Source organism: Gymnoscopelus braueri (genome assembly GCF_963280865.1).
Source record: "Gymnoscopelus braueri genome assembly, chromosome: 12".
Lineage (NCBI taxonomy): Eukaryota > Metazoa > Chordata > Actinopteri > Myctophiformes > Myctophidae > Gymnoscopelus > Gymnoscopelus braueri.
Genome location: NC_137614.1, coordinates 35340340 through 35362170, shown reverse-complemented (window position 1 = coordinate 35362170; position 21831 = coordinate 35340340). Strand labels below are relative to the sequence as shown.

The window sequence follows — 21831 nt, the reverse complement described above, 5'->3', positions numbered from 1 at the left end:
TTACATACACTCAACCACAACATCAACTCCATTTGCAGAGGTTATACTAAATAAAAAAACAAGGGAAAGTAAATATTTCATTTCAGTTCCCTAATAATTCAGCTCAGTTCATCAGACAGTTTAACGTCAACATGCAATTCAGGTCCTTCGACACAATCCACCACTATTTCCAGGTTGTTCAACAAAACACAAAACAAAGGAAGAAGCCCAGTCACAGGAAGCAACGCTACTCCCAACCATAGTTCAGTTTCGTACAACAAAACTACACCACTTTTTTTTTTTTGTTACATTATTTTTATTATGAAAGGTACAATTTTTTATTTATTTAAGGGAAATATTTAAACGGGAGGACAGTGGGGAAAGAACTGTGAAATACGGGAGAATCTGGGGGACCATCATGGGAGGGGTTGACAGGTGTGTATTATGTAGACACTGGCAGACAAGGAGAAAGAAGACTGTCTCTGTCCCTCAACCGCCTGTTTAAGTCTTTAACTTTAGTGTGCGTGTGCGTGTGCGTGTGCGTGTGCGTGTGCGTGTGCGTGTGTGTGACGTGTGCGTGTGTGTGGAGTTCATCATTGAGAAGGCTGCGCTGAGTACAGATGAAGTCCAGAGCCATTCAGTCCACGGTCTAATGGTGAGAAGAAGAACTGTTCCCTTCATCCCCTCCTCCTCCTCCTCCTCCTCTCCCCTCCCCCCTTTCTCTGTCCTCCTTTCTCTAAAAAGACACCCATCTTCCAGAGCAAAATAAATAAATAGGAAAGGAGGGAGCGGGACCCCTGGCAGAGAGACCAAAGCGGTGGTTGGAGGGGACGGGGCAGCTTGAGAGAGAGAGAGAGAAAAGGAGGAGAGATGGGCCTGAAAACCTCCTGCCATTGTCTCAATGTAAATCAGCTCTGATCAACATTCCAGCAGCATTCTGCTGGCCCCAGCTCAATCTGCAAAGACCCTCTGAAGGGAGAGAGACACAGAGAGAGAGAGAGAGAGAGAGAGAGAGAGAGAGAGAGAGAGAGAGAGAGAGAGAGAGACTTCTATATCAGTGGTGCTCAAACTTTTTCATGTCAAGGACCCCCAAAAATGATATGTATTTGGCCGCCGACCCCCATCTCAAAATATGTTGTTCCAGGGACCCCCCCAGAAGCAAAGATTTGAGTTACAAATGTTCGCTTTAAAACAATATATATTCAAAGATTTGCACACATTTTCACGATTTTTCAAAAAATAGCAGATCTACAAGCTCGTAGCGCGGCACTCGGTGCCGCGCTACGAGCTTGTAGATCTGCTATTTTTGAATAGCCAAAGAGTAAAATAATGCTTTTTTTTTTAGCTCAAATCAAAAAGTGACACAGGGAGAGAAAGAGACCAAGAGACAGAGAGAGAGAGACAGAGAGAGAGAGAGAGGGAGGGAGGAAGCGAGCGAGGGACAGAGACGAAGAGAGAGAGAGGGACAGACAGGCACTCGGGAGACAAAGAAAAGCGATCTGGCTGGAACGGGAACAGCAAAAAAAAGTGCCACTTTAGTCCCAAAAGTGGCGAATGAAAAGACAAGGAAAGGAGGAGGGTGGGGGGGGGGGGGGGGTCTGAAAGTACTTCAGATTGAGAGCGCGCACACGTGCACTTAATGTGCACCGTTTTGTTTCGTTCCATTTTACACGCGACCCGCCTAGTCATCAGCTTTACACGTTAAGCTAAAGGAGGTATTTAACCACTCGAGCCATATTCAAAATGTTGTTGTAGCCGATCTACAAGCGCATAACACATTTTGCGCACGTGTGTGTGTGTGTGTGTGTGTGTGTGTGTGTGTGTGTATTGACCCTCCTGTCACCCCTGAACCACTAACCCCTTCACACAGCTCCCTGTAGCCCCTGCAGGTAAAGGCCAACGGGAGGTTGACTTACGGCTTTTTTCCCGCTTTCACTTGATTTACTGGAATGTGTGTGGAAGTGGGAGGCAGGCTGGCCTGGTCCCTATACTGTACCTCACTCTGACTGCATGGGGCCAAACCACGGTGTGCGTGTGTGTGCGTGTGTGGTGCGTGTGTGCGTGTGCGTGTGCGTGTGCGTGTGCGTGTGCGTGTGCGTGTGCGTGTGCGTGTGTGCGTGTGCGTGCGTGTGTGTGTGCTGGGAGGAAAAAGGTTCACGTTCATCTCACAATAGGGTGCAATGATGACAAAATAGTGTCAGGTTATTCAGTGATTCTCAACCTTTGTTGATATGCATTAGTCCACACTAGTCCCCCATTTTTGATACTATTTGTATCTCTGGGACCCCCCAATCGACACTGTGTAGATTGTGTCAGTGTCGATCTAACTCTTGAGAGTGTACAAATGGAACCAAATGGACCCATAGCAGTCTTTTTGGTTCAACTCTGAGGAGCCCGTGGTGGTGGAACCCACCTCAAGGACCCCCGGCCTTGGGGGCCCCCGGACGCCACATTGACAACTGCAGTGCTACTGCACATAGCACACAGTCAAATCCTCAGTGTTTGTTTAACCCATTAAGACCTGAATCCGATTCTACAAAATGTCTTCTGAATCACAACAGTATTCTGAAAAAAACGTATGTTGCTATGTCAGTGGTTCTCAAACTTTTTCATGTCAAGGACCCCCAAAAATGATTTGTATTTGGCCGCCGACTCCCGTCTCAAAATACGTTGTTCCAGGGACCCCCCCCAGAAGTAAAGATTTGAGTTCAAAATGTTTGCTTTAAAACGATATATATATTCAAAGATTTGCACACATTTTAAAGATTTTTCAAAAAATAGCAGATCTACAAGCTCGTAGCGCGGCACTCGGTGCCGCGCTACGAGCTTGTATATCTGCTATTTTTGAATAGCCCAAAGTGTAAAATAATGCTTTTTTTTAAGCTCAAATCAAAAAGTGACACAGATGCGTTCCATGTCTTAATGGGTTAACATGAGTGTGTGTGGATGATGTACCCCAATGGTACCCGTAAGGGTCTTTCCTGTGTCAGCGGTGGTCCTTTGAGGGACCACCACCAGTGGTCCTTGAGGAGGGTTCCAGGTGGTTCCCCCACAGCTAAAAAGATGGAGAGTTGGTATAACCAAATTGAACCCTTGTAGATCTTTCAACGCTTTGAGAGTAGTAGAATTGTTATTTTGATCGTAACGTTTGGCCTGTTGTCTCTCCTCTACATGGTACCGACATCGATACAGCATGGGAATTGTGGACAAAATCTTATCCAAACGATAACAAAATAGTTAGTAGTCTTGGGGTCTGAGAGGCTAAATCACATCAAACCGTGGTCCGTGTGGCTCAAAAAGCCGAATGAATAAACGGACCTTGATATGAAAAGGGTTTGAAAACCAGTGTCAGTAAATGAACAAAAACCGGCTGCCCACGATCCCCCCCGCGTTCTAGCCTTATTAACCCATTAAGACCTGGAACGCATCTGTGTCACTTTAGATTTCTTTGGCTATTAAAAAAATAACAGCAGATATACAAGCTGAATATAATGTTTTAGTTTTAGTTTTTTAGTAAATAAATAAAAATCTAAATATTTTTGTAGAATCGGAACCTCAGGTCTTTAATGGGTTAAACCCGGGGAGGGGCCTCGTACATTGCCCTGAGAGGCCCCTCCAAAACAACGTCTGGCTCAGGGGCACCACCAAGGGCACACGGTTCTACGATGCACTCAGCCACACAGAGAGAAACGCAATCTCATTCACGGTCACCACGGAGCACAGTGCGGTATAGATAGTTTGTTTTCAAAATGGCCGACGAGCGTGGTATGGTAATAAAACTAAGGCTTTCTGTGTAGTGCCAGGGGGGGGGGGGGGTCTGGAGTGAGTGAGGGAGAGGTTTGGAATGCAAGCCACAGAGGAGAGAGAGGAGAGAGAGCAGGCAGATCTGGGCACACCTCTGGCAAACGAACGACTGGTGTGTGGGTCTATGATGGAACTTGTTCCCCCGAGGCCAAGCTTTCTCTCTCTGACACGCCCACTTTCCCTTGGAAAATGCCAAGAGCTGCCTCACGGCACTATACCGTACGCAGTTCCCCATTCTCTTAAATGCCTTCCGAACACTACACGAATGAAGCGAAAGCAATTGGAGGGCTGTGTGCGGGATCTTAAGCTTATTCTTTTTTAGCTACAGTGACGTCACACCCTAGTACGTGCCAACAGAGGAAGGTAACCGATGTCGCGTGAGTGACACAGGTGCTTTATGTGTGTGGATTTTTCTTTTCTGTGGCTCGGGGGCTTGAAAAAAAACGAATATTTGGAAGTCCCCATCTTCATTTTTCATAAGATGGAGGTCGTTGCGGATCCCTTCACTACAATACGTAACCATAGTTTTGTGCTAGAACGTAAAAAGACATCAACGTATGATCCATCTCACAAACTCAATGCTGATACTTTGTTGTTTGCACCTCCAAGACATGGTGAAATTGGCCACACCCCTCAAAGAATAATAAGGGTGATACGTGCGGCTTATATGCAACGTTTCGATGAGCCGCTGTAGAGCGTTGCTGTGCTTCAAAACACAACCATTTGGTATGCACTCATACACTGCTGACCTGGGCAGAGGGACAAGAGAAGACGAAGGGGGACGAGAGAGATTGCTTCACCTCTGGAAGAGAGGCATAGGCTCTGTGCATAACTGTATATAGTCCCAGGTTTCCAGAAAGGTCTGAATTGGAAACACGTTATGACACCCATGCTGAGCCAAACGAACAAAGCTATGGAAACCTAACTGGGCACAGAGAACATATACTATGCCACCTTCTAGCAACCCGGGACCGCTGGTATATATGCACAGAGCCTATTGAGGGGTATGAGAGGAGTCTTCTCCCTCCTCCTCGAGCCCCCCAGTCTCTCTCTCAGCCCCTCACCCCCGTCCCCGTGCACTAATTTCTCTGTAATGCTGGACTACTCCCTGCATGTATGCCCCTCTCTTTTTTCCATACTGCTTTGGTCCCTGCCTCCGCTTTCTTGCATCGGTGCCCCTTTCACTGCACTCGCTGCTGTGTCGAGCACTGGCTCTCGCGGGTCGATCTAGAACAGCGGTTTTCAACCTTTTTTTCGCGTCAAGGACCCCCAAATTGACACATATTAGCCCAGGCAGGGGACCCCCCATTTGAAAAGATATGCCAGGGACTCAACCATTCTGATTTCTTGGGGGTCCCAATCTACACTGTAGTGTCATCATCGTCAGTGTTCATTTAACTCTCAGAGTTACAGACACACAAGGGTCAATTTGGTTGTCTGGGGACCCCCTGGAACCCCCTCAAAGACCCACTGGTGGTCCCCAAGACCACTGGTTGAGATCCACCGATCTAGAAGCTCACACAACGAGTCGCATCGCATCGCTCTCTCTCTCTCTCTCTCTCTCTCTCTCTCTCTCTCTCTCTCTCTCTCTCTCTCTCTCTCTCTCTCTCTCTCTCTCTCTCTCTCTCTCTCTCTCTCTCTCTCTCTCTCTCTCTCTCTCTCTCTCTCTCTCTCTCTCTCTCTCGTGTTTCTTTGTCACTTTATCTCTCTTTCGAATAGTCGCTACAACGTATCTCTATTTAACCTTTTAATGTTTTTTTTAATAATGAATGAATGCCCTAATTGTATAGTTCGTCATAACGACAGTGTTGCACGATAGTGGGTTCTTTTTTCCATTTCCTTAAAAGTAACAGTTTTCCACCTGACCCGACAGTGACAAAATACAGTATACTGCAGGGAAGATTCTACCTTGACGGTGTCCATTTACTAACTTTCTTACTTCAACAGGCTGTGGTTCAGATGTGAAAAGACATGATTATGATTATTATTTGTGGCCCAAACAGTGATAGTGATATGTCAAGTTTTATCCAAACTCGATGAAATGACATAATTTCCCCAACATTTTAGGGGAAGCAATGGCCAGGTTAATTATTTTTACCTTAAAGCACTGAAAAATGCACCAAAAAATATGTTCAATATCTCAATATTGATTTGTGCATGTTTGTCAAAGTCTTTTTTATTGCAAACCTGATGGCTAATTTCGAATGGATAGATCAAAAAACTCACTGTGTGGCAGCAGAGTGTGTGTGTTTGTTTGTGTGTGTGTGTGTGTGCGTGTGCGTGTGCGTGTGCGTGTGCGTGTGCGTGTGCGTGTGCGTGTGTGTGTGTGTGTGCGTGCGTGTGCGTGTGCGTGTGCGTGTGCGTGTGCGTGTGCGTGTGCGTGTGTCTGTGTGTGTGTGTGTGCGTGCGTGTGTGTGAGTGAATGCTCATGACTGGTTGTCTCTGAAAAAGCTAACACTTCCTTGTCATTGTTGGCAAAAAAATCACAACAAGGGCCTTGGGGCCGGCTGGACGAATCTCTATCAGCCTCGAGGGGCCGACAGGGTTGTGGGGGGTGGGGGGGGGGGCACCACGAGGGGAGAGAGATATAGAAACAGAGAGAGAGAGAGAGAGATTCCACAGGGTAGTAGCGAGGAAGAGTGTCATGTCAGGGATTTGTCAGCGTGCACACATTCCTTTCTCTCAGTCTATTCATCCCTCAATCCTACGCACACACGCTCGCGCGCACGCACGCACGCACGCACACACACACACACACACAAGCGCGCACACAGGACACACGCACACAGGCAATTTAATCATGCATTCCTTTTAGACTATGAACCCATGAGTGCAAAGAAGCGATCACTGCGCCTTCCAAAAAACGCGGCATTCAACCTTCAAAGCGCTGATCACTTCTGTAAAGGAACCCAAAAAAAAAAAAAGAAGGAAAAAGAAGGAACGCAGAGAGAAAGAAGGTATAGAAGTAGGTCAGAGGCTGGGGTGTCAGGTCTGCAGGTCTGCACCTGGTTGTTAGGACCGTGGCAGCTTTATGGGCCCAGGGATTCCAGCCTAATTACAGGTGGACCCACTCCTCTGGCAGACAACTGTGGGAACAGGGATGGGGGACAGCAGGCGGGGGGGGGTTGGGGGGGGGGGATCTAGGGGTGCAACAATTAATCGAATTAAAAGATTTAATCGATAATCGAGAATTTTATAAAATAATCAATTAATAATCCTTCCCTATTTTGGGCATGTCATTATAGGTGAAAAGCTTTTTAAAAAATGGAGGTTCCAATTCAGCAAAATGTCTTCTAAATCCTAAACGGTTTTCTGAAAAAAAAACTTATGTTTCTATATCAGTGGTTTTCAAACTTTTTCATGTCAAGGACCCCCCAAAATGATATGAATTTGGCCGTGGCAACTCAAAATATTTTGTTCCAGGGACCACCCCAGAAGCAAAGATTTGAGTTAATGTTTGCTTTAAAAGAATATATATATATTCAAAAGATTTGCACACATTTTCACGATTTTTCAAAAATAGCAGATCTACAAACTCGGTGCCGCGCTACGAGTGCCGAATATATAATTTAATATAATATAATATTTGAATAGCCAAAGTGTAAAATATTGCTTTTTTTTTGCTCAAATGAAAAAGTGGCACAGATGCGTTCCAGGTCTTAATGGGTTAAATAGCAGATCTACAAGTTCACAATGCGTCGCATCGTGAGAGGAATCAGGACGGGGGACAAAACGTGGAGAGTGGTGCGCGGTGACGCAGACTGCCGACAACCGAGGGATTTAGAGAGAAGTCAAACAGTCGTAAAAGGTTCGAGTGGGAGTCATAAACCTCCCCAACCTTCATGGAGGCCAATAAAGCGGGGCGCGCGGCGTGAAATATATCAGCTCAGGTCTGCCGTCGGCATGAAGGAAGGCAAAGACAACAAACAGAGACAGAGATTCTAGTAGAGACAGTCTGTCAGGTCTATGGGTGACAGACGGAAACATGTGCTGGTATAGCGGCGCAGCGAGACGGGGCGGACAAGGCCCGCCCAGTCAGGCAGCGAGCGAAGGCGATAGGACTGCAACTATAGATGATCTTCTTGGTGATTGTAGCTCGTGGTGATTGTAGCTTCTTGGTGATTGGAGCTCGAAGCGCGGCACCGAGTGCCGCGCTACGAGCTTGTAGATTTGCTATTTTTGAAAAATCATAAAAAAATATTTTTTATATTCTTTTCAAAAATCTGTTAGGATTTAGGAAAAAAAATAAGAATTGGACTCAGGCCTTAATGGGTTAACTTCATTAGCTGTTGCACCCCTGGGAGAGGACAGCCATGGGCAAACAAACACAAACGGACACTGACAGCGAGATAAGCGGGTAGAACTCCCCACGCAACGACGCAACGGAAAACTTTTTACCCCAGGTTCGCTGTAAAAGATCAATCCACGGAAAGATGGACAGACAGACAGACAGACGAACGGCAGGACTGACGGACGGACGGGTGGACGGACGAGGGAAGGAAGTGATAGAGACAGATGCGTTGGTGGAGGACAAACAAAAAAGAGAAAGGGAATAGAGCCTGTGTGCGTCCTTATTGTGCGTTTGTGCACGTAGACCCCCCCCAGAGTGAAGTGTCCACTCCACATCCTGCAGTCTGCGTGCGCGACGCATCGTGTGACACTTTTTATGTCCGGCCCGTGGATTCCAACTCGGGTCTCTGATGTGAGAGACCAAACCTAGACCTACCCGCCGCTATAAGCCAAGAGGCAATTCCCACATGGGCATTGCACTCATGAGCTTCAGGCAGTACTACTTGTCAATCAGTAGGCGTCCTACCCAACAACAGGGTCTACATCTCTGAATGGAAGAGTCGGGAGACCACTTGCAGATGTACTAGCTATAATGTATTAACATACGTACTCCTTGGTTAAAGGTTTAATGACATTCACTTTTACACCACATTCAAAGTCTTTGTCCTGGTCCTTCAAAAGTGTACAAAACGTTTTAAGTGAAAATTCCATTCCAGTGATCAATGGCAGGTGTTTTTCTCTCACATTTCTAAAGCCTTTTCAACTGCAATGAAAAAAGAAATCTTTGCCTGCGGGTGTCGCTGGTGAGGGATTTTGCCTGTCAATCATCGCCTCTGCTCCGCCCCCCCCAAAGGAAAGGATAGGGGAGGGGAGGGGCGAGGAGGAGAGTGGGCGGGATTAATCGACTGTGACCTCACTGTCGAAGGGCCAAGCTCAGATTACTTTTCAGCCTAATTATTCAGAAAACCCCAGACCACAGAAAATCCACTGAATGTTCTAAGTTCAGGTTTTTTGGGTGTAATTGAAGTCATAAAACCCCAAATAAAACATTGAAAATAAAAAAAGTGAAAATGAATGTCATGATACCTTTAAAGTAACGTTTAATTCATTCAAATAATTGCAGCTTTGACTTGAACTCTGACGTATAACTCTCCAACACAGCAAACTAAACTAAACAATGTAGAGAAGATGTTTGAGGAGATACTCTGGTGACCCTGTTATCAGGTAACGCACCTGTTATTCTAGCATTCGAGGAGCTTTTGTTAGCAACCAGGAACAAAAACAGATACCATTACAAGAGGCCAACATCTGCTCATAGTCACAAGTCTCTCTCCTACAGAGCTGCACTATAAATTAAAGTTAAAATAAATAATAAAATAAAAAGTAGAATCCTCAGTGTTCATTTATCCATGACAGTGTAACTCCGTGGACTTGTTTCCATTTGCACACTCTCAGAGTTCAAGACGAATGGCTGGTGGTCTGCAGCAGCAGGTGGAATTAAGCACCAGAGAACAGGAAACGCGCCCAGCAGGAGGGGTTTAAATATTTACCAGGATCAGGTCAGCACACCTCCAGGCCACAGCCAGGCTCTGATAGAATGTAATTATCCTCCGAATTGGATTCTTCCTGTTCTCTCTGCACCTTGTGGGCCAATGTGTGTGTGTGTGTGTGTGTGTGTGTGTGTGTGTGTGTGTGTGTGTGTGTGTGTGTGTGTGTGTGTGTGTATCTGTGTGTGTGTGTGTGTGTGTGTGTGTGTGTGTGTGTGTGTGTGTGTGTGTGTGTGTGTGTGTGTGTGTGTGTGTGTGTGTGTGTGTGTAGGGGGGGGTCTTCATTTCCATGCATTAATGACCTGGGCTTTTTTTCCCTGACATCTGCTCCAAATCAAACAGGAGTTTCCCCACACCCGTCCACAAAGCCATGTTAATTGAGTAAACGAAGGGGCGAAAGGAACGCGCTGTAAATTCCCTAACTTGACCCCGTGAACTTCACCCGCACAATAGGACCACTGAGATTTTCTTGTTCCCGAGCCAGTCGACCGTAATCGAGGATTGCAAGATCCTTACGTCGGGAGTGGAAAAATTGAGCTGGCAAACTGGGAAAGGAGCTAATTCTTGAGAGAGAGAGAGGGGTTTCACAATATCAATTTTTCCATATTGCTATCATCCCAATACCGAAATGCACATCCAAGTCGACACACCCAATACAAGACAGCTGGCCGCGCTGTCACTGGGGACTTGGCAAACGTTGGAAATAGTCCATGTTTCTATTAAAGGCAGATGTATTTGGAGCCACTGGCCTGTGTCATAAAAAGCTATTCTGCAAGAACTCAAGAGTTTCTCCCCATCCTCCTCTTCTGTTTCCTGTAGTGTTTATAAAAAGAAATCACTGGTGCATCTCACAACTAACAGAACTCTTAAGGGGGCGGGAAGGGGGGGGGGGGGGGTTTGGCTTTTTTTTTTCATCTCGTCCTGAATCTCGCTTTGCTTCCCATTGATCTAAGAGCGGCTTTGGAGTGACAGCTGACCTAAATACAAATCACATTAGAGTTGCTGCACAGTCCTCTCTCGGGTCCCACCGAAAATCCCTCTCCCTGTAGTAACCCTGATGCTTTTGGCTGGTTGACAGCAAGTAGCCGCGCTCGCCACAACAGCTGCCCCTGCCTTTGGAAATACCGTCTCGGCGATGGAATTTTGTGGCGGAATCCAGGTCTCTGGAGGGAGCCTGTATCCAACACAGACTCCTCGCCGGAGCCCTTTGTGTCTGAGACGGATCCAGGATGAAGGTTTCCGGGGTCAACGTACATCTAAGAGCCAGAGTGACGAAGCCTCCTCCTGGGTCAGTCCCAGCATCCTCTTCCTTAACAACTAAAGAATTTAGCTGGGACAATGAAGATCTGATACCTTCCTCTTCAGGTTCAGGAGGTTTCCGTAGACATGTGCAGGAGCATGAATCACTTGGCAAACACACACATTTAGCAGGCTGAATAATAAAAACAGAACGAATTGTTTGTGGTGCCGCGAGACTGAACTTGAAAGCCCGACTCATAGATCAGTCACTTGGAAACAATTCCAAAGGGTTTTTGGATGAATGTTCACGGACAATGAAGAAATAAGTTCTTCCAACTACCTGCACAGCCCAAGGGCGCGTTCAAGACCGGGCCCCGCCACAACGTGAGTCATCGCAGAAGAAGCATCTTCTAAGGCCTTTCCGATGTCTCGTGCCCTTGGGGCTGCAAGATAAGGAGTACTGTAAAGTTCAACAGAGAATGGATGACATTCAGTGGGTTTCTACATCTTTTATGAAAAAGGGCAAAATTAAATCCTCCAATTCTACATTGAGCAAGTCACAAATTAAACACTTTTAAACGACGCAACTCGCTCAACTAAGTTGAATCTTAGCGAGTGCTGCGTACAGTTCCAGACGTCCTTGTGTACATTCTGAGCACGTAATGCAGTGTCAGGCGTGTCGCTACATGTAGGTCTATACGTTTGCACGCTATCAATAGTGATTCTTATCGCTGTGAGGAGGGGTTTACACTGGTGGGTTGCACTGCTGTCAGCCAGGCCAAGGCCATTCCACTCTCTCTCTCTCTCTCTCTCTCTCTCTCTGTCCTCTGTCTTTCATGGCTTTCTCATTTCGGGAGCCCTTCATTGCTACGCCAGGCAGGGCTCCCCGCTCCAGCATTCTTAATTAAAATTTAGACTGTGCAATAACTGTGGAGACCACGGGCGAGCTGGCAAACAGGTCCAACGCTCCCGTTTTCTCCTCTGCCCATGTTGCCTGCTTTTCATCAAAGACTTCGGGTCCACTCAAGTGAACATGTCTTCTTCGGCTCCCTTTGTCCAAACCTATTCACTTCACTGGATAGAGTGCATTGGCACGGAGAGGCAACGCAGGGTACCGCCATACTGCGAACGAACTGAAGCATGCACACACGCGCACTGGACATATGTGTGCATTGCACAAATACGCATTCATTGCACATATAGGGGCGTGAGGCTTGATTTATCCTTTTGCGTTGCGTGCAGGTGCGACACCCACGTGCAACTAAGTATAAATCAGGTTTAAGACACACACACACACAAATGCACGCACACACACTTATCATGTACTAATCCAATGCAAGTACCCTGAGAAAAATCCAATCCTCAAAGTCAGTGTTCTCGGATCCATGGCTCCCCATGACTCCCTGAAGACAAAGAGCTTCTTGTGCACACAGCGACGAAGACAGACACAGGACCCCACCACTATACCTTAGTCACCTGGGTGGGGCTGGCAGTGTTTTCACACACTCTCCAGAGCCACAACAAAGTATGCCCTCCGTCTCCCCCCTTTGAGCCGTTTTATACGTGGGAAAGGCAAATATCTATGGAAGGCACGGCTGGGCAATTAAACGAAAATATATCGAAATGTATAATTAGAACCATTAACCGACCTAATCTTGCTCATGTAGGTTAATCGAATAATCGAGAAGCTGGTTTTTTTCCCCCATTATTTTTTTACATTTCTTATCTAAGAATCAACACCGAAAAATTCTAATAGAACTAATGAACTAAATTGATTAATCAGATTAACCACATAACTCTGTATCATACTTTGTTGTGCAATGGTGGCACACAAACTGAGCAAATAGCCTCAAACGCTCACAACGCATCGCAACACGTCGTGATCTTGTAGATCTGCTATTTTCACTTTTCGCCGTTGCTGGAAATAATCGGGATAATGATTTGAAGTCATATCGCCCAGCCCCACAGTAGGTCATCAGCTTTCAATGTGCAACAGTGGCACGCTTATCAGGTGGTAAGAGTCGGAGCGGTCCAAAGGGAAACCCGTGCTGGCGGCGAGTCTCGTATTTGAGGCGGCAACTGTTTGTCTGAAGTTGGCAGGGAACCTGACGTCACGTGAGTCATCTCCCAGCACTTGTCGAGTCACTGATTAACTGTGGCTGAGCTAGTGACCCCGTCAGACAAAACAATCTTGGGCCTATCTCAAAACAAACAATCCCCCACCTCTCTTTTTTTTCCGTTGTTGTCGCAAAAAGGCTTTTAACGCAAAGTCCGCCTTTGTTCTTTGAACGAGGGGATTCGGGTCGCTCTCCGGACGAACGTCACGACGAACCCTGAGAGATTTGTGGAGAAATTAAAAAAAAGGAAAGCAGGACTTTACAGCAACACCGTCACCACTACCCTCGCTCGCCACTCCCCCCCCTCCGTCGTCCCTTATCATTCTATCATTACCTCCTCAGATCTTAGGATGGGGAGCAGGGAGGGAGGAGGGCTGGGAGGAGGAGGAGGAGGAGGGGGTGTGGGGACAGGTAAGTAGGAGGGACCTGTGAGGAGCTGGGAATTCCAACACACCTTCCCGGGGGCCTCTCCTCCTTGCACAAACAGTGGGAGGAGGAAAGTGGAACATTTTCCGGAGTGTGTGTGCATGTGTGTGCGTGCGTGTGTGTGTAGGTCTGTAGGCTCGCTTACCGACGGGCGCATGGAGAGGGGGGGATCAGTGTGGGGGTGTGCAAGGAGGAGGGGGGGTTTCAAAAAGTTATCCCACACGCATCCCGCCACCGACCCTGAGGAGCATTCCACAGCACTGTCTGCAAGCTCGCCCGTCATTAAAGGTTTCATGACGTTCAGTTTTACCACACTTTGTCATGGTCCTTCAAACGTGTATAAAAAGTTTTAACAAAAAAATCCACTCCAGTGATCCATGGCAGGTGTTTTTCTCTCACATTTCTAAAGCCTTTTCAACTGCAATGAAAAAAGAAATCTTTGCCTGCGGGTGTCGCTGTTGAGGGATTTTGCCTGTCAATCGCCCCCCCCCCCAAGGAAAGCATAGGGGAGGGGAGGGGAGGGGCGAGGAGGAGAGTGGGCGGGATTAATGGCCTGTGACTTCACTGCCCAAGGGCCAAGCTCAGATTACTTTTCAGCCTAATTATTCAGAAAACTCCAGACCACAGAAAATCCACTGAATGTTCAAAGTTCTGATTTGTTTGGGTGTAATTGAGGTCATAAAAACCCCCAAAAAACATAAAAAAATTAAAAAGTGAAAATGAATGTCATAGAACCTTTAAGCAAGACCACCTGCTGGCTGTCAAATCAAGCCCACCGCTCTGTCTCTCTCTGTTACGCCAGCTAACCCCCGCAGCCTGTGTGTGTGTGTGTGTGTGTGTGTGTGTGTGTGTGTGTGTGTGTGTGTGTGTGTGTGTGTGTGTGTGTGTGTGTGTGTGTGTGTGTGTGTGTGTGTGTGCGTGGATTAGCCGTACGCAGAAAACGTCATAAAAAAGCCAGCACTACGTTTAACAGCCGAAAACATCTCATAAACGTCCCAACATAACTGTTTATCGTCCCCGGACAGACAGCCTGTGTGGTGGTACGTTGAACACGCCAAGAAAAGTATGATTAACCACTTTCAACCTGACTATGCCTATTTTGGGCAAGTAAAAAAAAAAAAGCCGCACTACAAGCTCACAACGCGGCGCGATGGGACGCGTTGTGAGCTTGTACGTCGGCTATTTTCCCCTCTTCATCGTATGACGAAGTATGTACTGTAAGGGCTTATAGTGGTTACACACTTAAGCTTTCGGTAAAAATAACAAAAATGACGGAGCTGACGCAAAAACTAATTTCACCCACTTCTTTACACCTGTGTAAACCAGTGTTGCGACGATGAAGTTGATCCTGATTCTTCTACACAGACTTGGAGTAGAGGCCAAGTTAACCCTTTAAGACCTGGAACGCGCATCTGTGTCACTTCTTGATTTGAGCTAAAAAAGCATTATTTTACACTTTGGCTATTCAAAAATAGCAGATATACAAGCTCGTGGCTCGAGTGCCGCGCTACGAGCTTGTAGATCTGCTATTTTTGAAAAATCGAGAAAATGTGTGCAAATTAATGTATTTATATTCTTTTAAAGCGAACAATTTTAACTCAAATCTTTGCTTCTGGGGGGTCCCTGGAACAAAATATTTTGAGATGGGGGTCCGCGGCCAAATACCGATCATGCTGGGGGTCCTTGACATGAAAAGGTTTGAGAACCACTGACATAGTAACATACGTTTTTTTCAAAATACAATTTAGAACATTTAGAAGACATTTTGTCGAATCGGCCTCGGGTCTTAATGGGTTAATGTTTGACGGGGCGGTCAGGAATGATCCAAAGGAATAAGGAGCCATGAATAGCGGCGGTGCATGACCCGCGCAGCGACTAATACTGGGCTCGGTCAGAGGAAGAGATGAGGACAGCGGGGGGGAAGAAGCAGCCCTTTGTTGCCGTCCTCCGACTGGGGGCCTTGAGGGAGTGACTGTACGGGCATCATGGAGCTGAGCCTGATGAAACACAGTGAGGCCGATAAGATCTGCCTGTACGCTCAACACTTCCCTATCCCTGCCTAAACCCCCTCTCCTTGGTCTTGGATACGTCTCTCTCTCTCTCTCTCTCTTTCTCTCTCTCTTCCTAAAATTATTATGGCAGTGGAAAAGCAGAAATGACAAGAGACACAGGACAATTTTACATTTTCTCGGTTCTTTTACGAAATCTGGAGGCCCGAGGCCTGTCTGTTGACCCCCCCCCCCTTCCCCCCACCCCCCCTTTCATTCTGAGGAGACCGAGACTTCATTGTGTCTCCAAAAGGCATGGCAAATGGCTCTGCTTGATTGTGACACATTATCTGACAGGCGTGCACGCAGCACAATAGAATACGGTAACATTTCACTGAACGGTAGCTGCAGGAATGAACAAAGGAAGAGCGATCCAGTGCCGAGGGCCTTCCGCTTATCAGCCCTCGCAAGGTGCAATTAAACAATGCGGGGAACGTGGCGCATTTTTGTGCCGGAGTTGCGCCACAGAATGTCTGTAAGCAGCAAATAAACAAAGATAAGACGTTACAAAACAGACGAGGCGGGGGTTCGCTCCTGTTTAGTTTTTCTTTATTTTTTTCCGCGATGCAGTAAATATGGCATACAGTGTTTTAAGAGCTCCCCGGCAAAGGCAAGTGTTTACTGAGATCTTGTTAACACTCCTCTGGGGAAGGCTGTCTTTGGCAGATGAAAGCCTGGAGCCAAGTGATCCCACACGAGGTCTGAGTGGCCCGTAGTGCGACCGCCCAGAGAGCCGGAGAGAGAGAAAGAGCGAGAGCGAGCAAGAGAGAGCGAGAGAGAGAGAGAGCGGGTAGGAAACTTGATGCCTCCCGGCACCTATCTCTGCGCCGCTCCGGTCGCACCCCCATCCCCCCCCCCGCAAGTGTGCCACGACAAACACAACAGCTCTTCCGTGTCCACACCTGTCCCGACAAATTCCTGCGCGGACTCTCTTTTCCCCCTCTGCTTTGACATCACTCATCTTATTTTCCCCTCTCCTTCTCAGAACGCGATGGTTACGTGACCCGCCTCGCACAAAGCCTTTTTTTTTCTCTCCCCTTCCTCCCCCTCCCCCCGACAATGTGCCTCCCCCGCCCAACTCTCTGCCAGGCATTCTTCACTCTATCCCAGCTATCGAAAATGTCAAGAATGAGGCGGAAAAGGGAGAGGAGGGTACATCGAGCGCCGCGGCAGGTACGGTCTTGTCCCGTCCCACAGGGTAGTGGCTGCGCGCAGCGGGATGGGATTGGACTTGACTGTCTTAATTAAAACTCTGCACAGCGGAGCGAGAGACCTCAAAGCGCGTTCTCCGGTGAGACAGGGGAATGCCGCCTCATCATCATAGGTCCGTTTCACCCCACTGAGTAGAGAGAAAATGATTTCATCTGACTTCTGCCTCAACAGGAAGTGCTGCACCTTGAACTTGCCATTATTCATTCATAGATCAGTGCACGACTATACCGGCTCCGAGTCTGTGGTGGGTTCCAGTGTTTCTGCAGGCTAGCGCGAGGCTCTGCCGCACAGGATGGAACGATGGAGCATCGAAAGAAGTGTTGACCAAAACAATATGAATGACCATTATTCAATCACGATCACGAAACTGTGTTGTTTTTCCATTGACTTGTCAGTGCGTTCAGGTGTTTGCTGCAACACTAGATAGGCAGTACCCCATAAATCATAGGTTTTAATTTGTATCAGCAACGATGTCTAAGCGGGGTATCGGGTTAGGTGAATTATTCTGTGCTTCTAAACAGGCCATGCCAAGAGCCTCCTAAAACACAAGGCGCCTCCTCCACAACAAAAAGGGGACGTTCTTGATAGGTGTCTGAAGCCAAGAAACTCCCCGTTCCACACCGAGGAATAAAAAAAAGGGAGGGGGAAACAAGCCAAAATAAAAGGTTAGCAGCAGTGTTTCGTGCCGAGACAGACAAGCGAGCAGAGGCATTTTATGTGTGTGCCAAATTCCATCTGACGCTGCAAACAAGCTCCAGTCATTGGAATCAGCTGCCACCCAGGTCACACTGGCGGCAAAACACAAGAGGATGTGTGGAGGACTCAAGTCTGAAACCCCTGATTGCACCAGAAAGCCTCTGACAGGTCGATCCGTGCCCTGCATAGCTACATTTCCCTTGGAATTCCAGGACTGGCTAAGTGTTAGATTCAAACTTTGAACAGCTGCCAGGCATTGTCAGGCTCCGGTTGGAGCCAAACAGCAACAAACTCTGCTCATTGGCATTGGGGGTGGAGGGGCATGCACCGATATATGGTTGCAGATGTTGAGATCTATTCGGAATCGTCACAGCTATGTGCTCGCGGCTCCATGTAATAATGCCTGACAAATGATTTCTTAACCCAAAAAAGAAAAGAAAAGAAAGAGGGATGTTGCATTCCAGTTTTGGCATCTATAATAGTTAAATAAACAAGTTAAGTAGCTGCTATGGCTAAAATAAATTACTACCACAGTGCTTCCCTTTCTCCTACTCTTCAACAAAACTATTTTTAAAGACTGCATGTTTTCAAGCACAAGTTGGATCCAACCTATTCATTCATTGTCCAAGTCTGCTTCCTCTGTGTAGTTAGGATAAATTTAGAACTCTGTGCCGAGTCATCTCTCTCGCTATTCTCTCTCGTTTAGAGCCGAGCCAAGATTCTGCCACTAAAATGTGTGAGAAAAAAAAACGCAAATGCAAAGTTGCAAACTGTGACAGAAGAGTGTGTGGGAACAACTGCGTCCCCTGTAAATACCTCAAAACTCCAGGTTATGTGTAAGAGAGTGTTAAAGAGCTTCCCCTTCACTTCATAAAACATCTCTGTGACTAAGCGCAAAGGTCAGGAGGAGTCATCCCTCAGCGAGGTCAAGCCCGTGTCCCTGGAGACATTTTGATCTTCGAGAGAGAGAGAGAGAGAGAGAGAGGCACAACCACCTCTACGCTGGGAAAAGCTTCACCATGGCAACTAAGCTCCTAAAATGACTCAGGTGTCCCCGTTTCATGGAATGCTGAGAAACCTGGACATTGTGTGAGCCCGGGGCTATGTAATTTCAGCATCCACTGATACATGACGATCCCCACTCATTTAAAGAGAGGCATTATTATCACCTGGAGGCAGGGCTCTGCGGGCTGGATCCCGTATAACTTTCTGACATGCACACAACAGACAAATCGTGGCAAATCAGCAAATAACATCAGCAGACACACACCGTAACACGCATTTACATGCGCTGCAAAGGAGAACTAATAGGGCCCATTTCACTGTTAGCCAGAAGCAACTTCTCAGGGAATCTCAATGGTAGCTGTTGATTTCGTATTTACTTTGCCCACTAAGGCTTTGCCAGCCTGTCTAGAGCGCCAAACCAGCACCATCCAACAAAAACCTCACTTCTCTAACCTCTCTGGGACTGCTGCATTCATGCTCAGTCTAAACCCCTACTGAAGGAATACACTTCAGGCTAAAATTAGCCCTTTGGCTAACACTGGCACATTTACAGTGACGTTGATTAATGTGCACTCACTGCTTTGTCCCTGTAAAAAAATGAAATCAGACAATACATAAACAATCTGCCGTCCATTTCTTTCTTTCTGGAGACTCTCAACAGGGTGCCAATTCAACCTGACCAGTGGCCAGATTACACAGAATATTTTAGGCCTGATTTATTCTTCATCGCATGACGATGTTGCGCGCCAAAATAGCTGATCTACAAGCTCACAGCGCGTTGCAGGGCGTTGCTATCAAGCTTGAATAGCTCGTTCAGCTTATAAATCAGGCTTTAGCCTCTTCTACACGCCTGAGAGAGCCCTCACCTCGCAACAACTTGAGGATGAAAAAAAAACCTACCTTCCACGCAGTTCTCAACAGACTCCAGGTTGCGCAGGGTAATCCTCATCAGGCTCGAGTTGAGCATCAGCTCGTTCTTGTGTGCCGGCCACATGAACTCCGGGGCCAAGTTGAGAAAGAATATGCGAGTGTCGCCCGTGGCAACCTGGTTGTCACAGATCCCGGGGTCCCCGAAGCCGCCGATCATCACCTTGTTGCCGCCGTCCAGCAGAATTTCGCCGTTCACTTGGGTCTTCCCTTTCAGGTAGCGCCACACCCTCACCTGCACGACAAAGCATTGGGGGACACAGGTATGACTTAGCAGCTTTTTGGAAATCTACCACAAACATTACACTGGGGGAAAGGAAAGGGAGTGTTTTCTGGATCCAGAGGGGGGGGGGGGTTGCTATTACAGCTTCACCCAGCAGATGGCTCAGATGAGTGTACAGGGGAGCTGTTAAGGGGTTAAGAGTCTAGCTCAGGGACACCTCATTCTCTTTTTTTTTTATCATTCAAGTTTTTCCTACCTGCTGACTGATTGTAGGTATATTCCTGCACTACCAATAACCTAAGAATGTATGGGGAGGAACAGTGCTGGACATGTTCTCTGCGGCAACTGCAGCACCATCATGGGACAATTTCCTATAAGGAGTCGTCTCATTTTGGCTGAATGTGGTTTCCGCACAATCAAGAGTCGTGTGCCTCTAATCTATTTGATTCATCCCTCGTGAGAGACACAGCATTAGTTGGTGCAAAGCACACAGAAAGGGGAGAGCGGCCCACGCGCGGCCCCACAACTAGTTTATTTCACCATTAGTGGGGGATATCCGAAGGCTGTGTGTGTGCCATGACTCGAGATATGCTTTCTGTGGAAGGGTGGAAGGCTTTTTGCCAGCGTTGCTACATAGCTTAAGGTTATACAAAGCGCTGAGTCGAACTGAAACAGACATGGGCAGGTATTATTACTGTTATGATTTCAGGCATTAGCAATAACAGTGTCGTGAAGGTTTTAGTCAAAACGTGCAGCCAGTAGAAGATTAGTGACATCGAAGTGTGTGCCTATGATGAACACTGGTGTGGGGTACAATTAGTGAACATTCTTTACTAAGAAACAATAAATACTATAACATATAGAATACTGACTGATGAGTCACTCTTGCAGCACTGGCCAGTGATTCAAACAATAGATTATTTGGAGGGTGATTATTATATATGCTCAGCTGTGCTATAACTACTCTATGTCAGTGGTTCTCAAAGTGTGGTCCTTGAGGAGAACATTTCCCTATTATTTCACCAGCTAGAGGTTAGCTAAATGAGACTATTATCGTAGGTTTCACTCTGTCCAATGTTGTCTCCCCACCTACAGTAGACAGTAGAATTATGTACTAAATCTAACAACGACAAATGTTCTCTTACGGGGGTTCCCCTGGCACAATATATTTTAAAATGGGGGCCTAGAGTCTAACATGTGTCAATATGGGGGTCCTTGAGGTGACAATGTTTGAGAACCACTTCTGCAGCCTATGTGAGTGGGGAAAAACAGCTTATGGATTTTGTGTTGGTGTACTTTCAACCACTGCCGGTGCCAGATATGAATGGATCAATTATTTTAATGTGATTTGTGGCCAAGTTTCTGTCAAATTGTTGATGCTTGCTGAGTTGCTGTCCAGGGCCAGTTGCATACTATATGGGGGGGGGCTCCAGCCCGAGGCCCTTTGGATAAGAACATCAAAGTGACTGCCCTTCAGCAAAAATGGGGTTTAACTACTCCAAAATGCAGGCATAATTGAGCTACTGTCGCCTGAAGTGGCTTCCAGCATAATTGTCAGGTGTCATTGTCCTCGTTACGCTGTATATTCTTGCAGAGTTGAAAGCCTCCTCTATAATCCACCGTACAACGGTGTCTCTCGCCGAAAAACAGCCGATCCACAAGCTCACACGCCGACGCGCCGTGTGAGCTTGTGGATCGGCTATTTTCGGCAGATTGTCCTCTGTCAACTTTGCGACGCGACAATCAATCTCCTAATAATAATAACAACAACAACGACAACAACCGGGGAGAGGCGTTCTTTCTTCTTCTTCTTCTTTCTTCTTCTTCTTACCTTGCAGGAGTACGTGTTGTGCACCGGGTCCATGTTCATGATCTCCTCCACGGTGCCGGTCAGCACTACGTTGGCCGAATCTTCCCGTTTCTCCAGGTCTTTCTCCGGGCAACTTCCAGCGCAGCGCCGGGGCTGCTGGCACAGCACGGCGATCGCCAGCACGAATGCCCAGCCGCGGCGACACAAGTGTCCCCGTTGTTGTGAATGTGAACCCGTCATGGTGGCCCCACACTTTGACTAAAACGGACCAAAACTATTTTTAAAAAAAAAGTTTCTAAGGGGAATAAACGAATTAAATCGCCGCGATGATGCTCCTCCGAGATCAAACTCTTTTAAGTTGGTTGTGCTTTTTTTTAAACCCCCCTCCCTATATCCCAACTTCTTCCCTATTAAAGAGATAAAGAGAATCTATCACTCGTTTCGTTGCATCTGCTTGCAGGAGCTCAAGTCGCTCTCTGCTTCTGCTTCTGCTTCTCCGCCGCCGGCT

At 47.1% G+C, this 21831-nt stretch overlaps 1 protein-coding gene across 1 annotated transcript in view; it reads right to left on the bottom strand.

Annotated features, from left to right (window-relative positions):
• Window positions 1–21817, bottom strand: part of LOC308097323 (agrin-like) — a 419134-nt gene extending 397317 nt beyond the window's left edge. The window contains 2 exon segments of the mRNA XM_080445056.1: window positions 19264–19525; window positions 21345–21817. Coding sequence (XP_080301182.1) covers window positions 19264–19525; window positions 21345–21563 — 481 coding nt within the window. The 5' untranslated portion in view covers window positions 21564–21817.
• Window positions 21818–21831: the final 14 nt, after the last annotated feature.